This window comes from Mustela nigripes, chromosome 12 (genome assembly GCF_022355385.1).
Source record: "Mustela nigripes isolate SB6536 chromosome 12, MUSNIG.SB6536, whole genome shotgun sequence".
NCBI classification, from domain to species: domain Eukaryota; kingdom Metazoa; phylum Chordata; class Mammalia; order Carnivora; family Mustelidae; genus Mustela; species Mustela nigripes.
In genome coordinates, this window is record NC_081568.1 from 132,129,207 (window position 1) to 132,135,206 (window position 6,000).

At 44.6% G+C, this 6,000-nt stretch overlaps 1 protein-coding gene across 2 annotated transcripts in view; it reads right to left on the reverse strand.

Annotated features, from left to right (window-relative positions):
• NREP (neuronal regeneration related protein) overlaps nucleotides 1-5,434 on the reverse strand; it is a 28,743-nt gene extending 23,309 nt beyond the window's left edge. Inside the window, exons 1-3 of one of the 2 annotated variants that reach the window (XM_059418363.1) lie at nucleotides 5,387-5,434; nucleotides 4,950-4,991; nucleotides 3,564-3,628 (exon numbers count right to left, since the gene is read on the reverse strand). In XM_059418363.1, the coding sequence (XP_059274346.1) occupies nucleotides 3,564-3,566 (3 nt within the window). In that variant the 5' untranslated portion in view covers nucleotides 3,567-3,628; nucleotides 4,950-4,991; nucleotides 5,387-5,434. Of the gene's footprint in view, nucleotides 1-3,563; nucleotides 3,629-4,949; nucleotides 5,294-5,386 lie in introns of those variants that run through there. The other variant, XM_059418361.1, reaches the window with a different exon arrangement.
• Nucleotides 5,435-6,000: the final 566 nt, after the last annotated feature.

The window sequence follows — 6,000 nt, forward strand, 5'->3', positions numbered from 1 at the left end:
AAATAGAGTGACGCTCTGAGTAGCTTCTAAGATTTCTGCTCAAATGTCTTCTCCTGCCTGAATTATCTATATAACTCTAAAGGAAGCTAGACTGGGTTTGTTAAAGCTGGATAGAAAATCCCTACTGTCCTACTTCCCCAAACAATCCCCAATTTCCCCCTCACAGTGTGCTGGAAGGCCTTGTGTAAGATAGCACCATATAAAATTACCCTCCTAGGTACTCTCCAGCATCTCCACAATCAATTGAGCAACCTGTAAATTTACATTCCAAAGCCCAAGGGCACAGCTACCAATAGGACCTCATCCCTCCTCAATCTTTGTCTTTCTCTTTAAACAAGAAAACCTTATGTTAATGGAGAGATTATTGAAAGAGTCTCCTTGTAAACCCATGAATGCCACTTCACAGACTGTACAAAAAGCAGAGCTCTATGAACAGTACAATAGAGTCAACTCATCTTTTTGAAAAGCTCAGCATCAGCCTTAGAGAGAACTTAAATTGTTCCAATTCCTAGATCTCCATTAAAACATCATGAGTCCATGTGTAGGTCACTGTGAACCCGTGCACACACGTAAGCAAGGGCAAGCTTACTGCACAGAGGGTGGTCCTGCTCAAAATCGGGACTTAACCTGGACACTGGATTAAATAATTCATTTTTTTCAAACTGTCCAATAAGATCATCTGCTCATTCTTTAGTATTTTCTTACCATTGATGTACCTGAAGCAAGTACCTTGAAAATAAAACATCTAAATACCAAAGCCCATATAAAATATATCTCAGGAATTCAAATTTAACAAAAAGCCAAATATAAATTAAAGAAATATGGATGCTTTCTGCAGACTCACAATATCTTGTTAATTGCAAAAAATAAATAAAAATTAAAAAGGGCAACTGGAAAAATGCACGTTTACTAGATAACCTAAAAAGTTTGGGAATGGGTTACTGAACTAACACTCTGGTCAACTAAGACACAGCAAACTATACTCAAAATTACACCTTTTAACAGTACTGAGTTGTACAACACAATACATTTTATCTATATACATGATGTGCCCCCCCCCACTCCCCACCCTCAATTGTGTTCAGAGAATCCCCTACACAGAATACAATGTGATTAGTGCCTGGGAGAATTAACAAATTGTTTGTTTGTTTGTTTAATAAAAGCACTCTAGGATTCTTGAGTTTCTTCAAATTATTGCTGTGGAACATCATCATTTTAGGGTTTATAAAATGTCTAGATACTGAATCTCTCTGTTTAAAACTCTGAGGTCTACCAGTAATTTCTTACCCTGGAATGAGCTGATTATAAATTTGTATTTGGTATAAGCTCTTAACTAAACCAGCTAAGTACACTGAAATTAGATCCTCTTTAGTGTTTCAAATTATGTAAATGGAAATACACATTTAACAGAAAAGGCATGTTCGTCCATTTTCCAGAGGCAGCCAGGTGTTAGAGCTACTGCCTCCCCAGCCAAGGTTTCCATTGTACACAGGCTACATCTTTCCGCTAAGTAAGCCAGTCACGGAGATCAGCAAAGTAATTCCAGTTTTAATAGAGGAAGGAAAATAACTTCATTTTGCCAAAAAGGAGAAAAGGAGGTGCCATTAATAACGGATTTTTTAAAGAGTAAAACAGAAACTTTTTTTAAACATTAACATATGCAAAGCCTTCTAAGAGCTCAGGCCTCCGGGAATAAGCGAATTGCTAGAAAGTTACTTGGAATCACCCACAGACAATAACTGTCGGTGGTTTCATTTCAGGCAATGGGCTTGTGCCAAAAGGGACTGACATCTTGATGAAAGGATCACCAAAAAGTTGTGAGAATTTTTCCATGAGTAAAAATCCTTCCAAGAGCAACAAACTGTGATTTCTCATCCTGCCACCATACATAAAGGACAACTGTAAGAAATTAACAACATGCAATAATAATTCAGATTTACTCTTGTGCATTCAAATCGTTCCAACTTTCATTCTCGGCTTTGGCACACACGCTGGCCTTTCACGAAGCTCACTGCACTCACTAACACAGAAACATGATATTTACTTCCAGAGCGTGACCTATAGGGCTAGTTCTGACAAGGAAAGCGGTCGGATTTATGTCTAACCAAACTGGTCACTGGACATATTACAACATACATGAACCTTCATGGTCTAACTACGGAGACACAGGGGTACGATTCTAGATAAAGAGCTACCAGACAAGTGGATGGGGCCAGTCTCAGTAAAAAGAAAAAGAAAAATACTTTGCGGCCGTGCATTTTATTATTATTTATTATTTATTATTTATCCTAGCACTCCGAGACAATGACTGATTAGGAGTTTAATAGGAAGTTAGGAATGTTCGTGCAAAACCCCCTGACCAGTTTAATTTTCTGCTCATCCGTTTTGCCCTTCCACCTCACGTTCCTTAATTTGGCCTCTATGCTCTGAGTCGGAGCAAGAGCTATTTTACTTGAGGCTTGGACACCCACCTGTTGAACTGACGGTGAGGCATACACAAAAAATAAAGAGCTTACTTGCTAATAGGATTCAAACTGAACTCATTTAATTGCTCTGATTCATTCTTCTCCTTGGAAGCTTATACTTGGGTTGTTCTCAAAGAAAACATCCAGTATATCAGATTCGATTTTGATTCATTAAATTCCACCCTCGTTTAAAAAAACAAAACAAAACCCTAAAACTAAATTTGGAAATCACACATTCTAAGTGGCAAAGAGGTGTTTTAGAGAGTATAAACATCTGCAGTGGGACATGTTGTACTTAACTGAAAAGTTGGACATTTCTGTTATGTTTTTGCAGTCCAACCTTATTTCCAAGGAGGACATTTTTTCATACGAGGCCAATGTACTTACTCAATGGCTTCTGATATGTATTTCATCTCTTTTGCTCTTTAATCAGTCACCAAACACGAAACTGCCCTCTCTGAGGATCATAATACTTGTCTGAAATAGTCACACTTTCCTTTAGAGGTAGCATGCTTGACTTCTGAAACTGAGTAATGCCCCTCAGAAGTGAAGTTACAAGTCCATAAAAAGTATCAATACCATTTGAGATACAAGAGACAGAGTGTAGTAATATCAAAGTCCATGCTCTTCATCTACACTGCTCTTAAGGGGAGCAGATACTCTGGCTGTTTGGTTAGCAGGACAAGGACTCCTACTCTGCGGGTAAGTTCTAGCTATCTCTAAACTAGGACCCACTGCTTTGTCTGAGATCTACTGTTGCCCCCTCTTCTCTGCGTGTCACAACACATCACTCTTCTTAAAGAACAGAACAGTTTCCGTTGTTCAAGTTAAATAAATCTTCGCTTCTGAAAGAGGAATTTCAGTCTTCTATTCAAAATGAATGCAAATCAAAAGATCTAATTCACCCCATCCAGCTCATATAAATTGCTGTACTGCAAAGTTCCCACACGCGGGAGAGAGAGAGACACCCTTTTAAAGGTCAAATGGGGGTAGGAACAATAAGGGGTTGAGGCAGGATGAAGGCGGGTGGTTGATATTTACATGAAATAAAGTCTGACAAGAATCTCCTGAGAATCCCCTCTGACGACCCATTCTTACCATTTTGAGAATCGCTAACAGTCTTGGCCTCGCACCCTCCCTCTCTTCAGTCCAGGGAGACCAACCTGCAAAATATGTTTAAACACAATAGACAAATCGCTTCTCCGCAGGTCAGCAAATGAAAAATGTCTGTTGAAAGGCTACGGACAAATAGTCATTTTCCATGGTTAAGATAAGTTACATGCAAATTATTGTAACCACTGGGGCTTTGGAGAGAGCTTTCCAAGGGTCTATAAGCTTAAACAGGGGACAAAGGAATCCCTGGTACCCGCTTTGCAGAGTCCTGGGCTATTCTTAGCGTTTGGTTCATCTTTAAATTGAAGGAGTTCAAAAGGTTTAGCAACTTAAAAGTAGAACCAAGTGATAAAGATAGATTGTTTTCTGGCTGCTCTTTGTTCCCAGACATACTACTGGCAGTATATTTGCAATCAAGACAGCAGAATAGGAATCAGCCTTCCACCGTGTAGTGTAATGCCTCAGAGTGGATATTTTTGGAAATGGCACTGCATTACATAACCTTCCGTGTTTAAAAAAAAAAAACACACACACACACACAACACTACACTGGGGGGTGGGGGGAGTCAGGAATATACACCATTATGCCCTTCTCTCTATACCAAACAAACACTAATGTATATGCTGCAGTGATTTTCCTCTCACCCTTCATGTCAGCAGAACACGGTTCTTTTGTTAACATAAGTTATGACAAAAATTAAGATGAATGGAGAAACTAAAAGTTCTCCAAGAGGGTATCATAAGCTCTTAGAGTCTTCCTATAATGTTATCATAGATACACATAAATGCAAATCAGGTTATTATCATCATCAAGCAGAAAGCAATCATTTCTTTTTAAGCCTTCCCTCCCCCAAAGTTCAAGTGCTTTATAAGAAAATGCAGAAAAAGTGTTGCAAGATCGAATGTCTGAGAAGACCCTTGGCGGCGGCAGCAGCGCGGAGAAAGTAATAAAGTGTACGGATGGAGGGACACGAATTCATTTAATCAAGGGGGTGGGGGTTCATGCACCAAAGTGCACCTAATGCAAAGAAAAAAAACAGTTCCTAACAATGCTTTATGAGCAAGAAGAACAAAAATTAACCACACCATCAAGCAAAAAACCCCACCCCTTCCCAAAAGAATTCTCCCTCTTAACTTGTGCATTTAAAAAAAAAGAAGAAGAAGAAGAAGCCCAAGTTAAATTCCAGCCTTAATGCAGCAGGACCAAAATACCAGTATTTCTTCAAGGTACACGCTTCGGCTCTTTAAAATTGAGAGGGAAGAAGCATGAACTCTGCAGGGCTGAAGGGTCCAGCTAAGAGCAATGGCAAGAAATCGACACAAAAGAGAAAGCAGCGCTCCCGGCCGGGGATGGGAATAGCATATACTTACAGACAAAAGCCCCGCTCCCTGTTCACTCTCTCCTCTCTACACCTGAAACACAAATGTGGATGAAAAAGGGCATCATGCTAGAAAGACAGCTGGGGGGGGGGGGGGGGGGGAGAGGGGGGGGGGGGGAGGGGAGGGGGAGGGGAAAGGGGTGGAGGAAGAGGAGAGAGGAGGGGGAAGGGAAACAAAACCCAAACCGGCTTCACTTCCAAGAAGTGCAGCCGTGGAAAAAGGAGGAGGGGAAGGTCTCCCTGCCTCCCGCTCTCTCCAAGAGTGTGTGTGTCTCTTTCTCTAAGAGTCTCGGTCTCTCTCTCCTCTCTCTCTCCCTCTCTGCTGCCAGTGTGCTAGTGAACAATGAGCTAATTCTGATGGGGCTGGCGCAGCGCCAGCGCCCCAGCCTTGCTGCCACTGTGCGGCCGCGGCGGAGCCAGACTGCTTACTCGGCAGGAATCGGCGACTCGGGGCCCCATCGGCGAGCGGCCAGCGCGCGCGCGCGCCCAGGCACCCCGCACCCCGGGCGCCCCGCGCGCCGCGCCTCCCCCACTGCGCCCGCCGGGTAGGGGGGGAGCGGGGGACAAAGGGGCCCCTGCAGACCCGCGCGCCGCCCCGGCCCCGCCCCAGAGCGCGGCGCGCGCACTCCCCGGCCCGGTCTCTCCCGCCCCGGGCGGGCTTCTACGCCTCGACGTGCGGTTGCTTTTCAGACAAATAAGGAGGCGGAGGAGGCGGTTTGGGGGCGCGCCAGGCGTGAAGGCGGCCAGAGCGCTGCACAGCCCGGCAGGCCGCCAGGCCGCGGGGAGAGGCGGCGCGGCCCGTACTGTAATAATAAACCTGCAGCAGAGGGCATCTGAGGGAAAGAGGACGGCGACGGGCGGCAGCCGCCTTCCCTTTTATGTGCCTGTCCCGAGCGAAGCAGAAAATGGTGCCCGCCGGCGGCGCGGAGCCGCACACCGACACACAAAGAGCCGCGAGGCACGCGTTTGCGCACGGCCCGGCCGGCCCGCAGCCCCGCCGGCTCCGCGCGCCCGCCCCAGTCCGCAGGAAGCCCGGGCTGGGG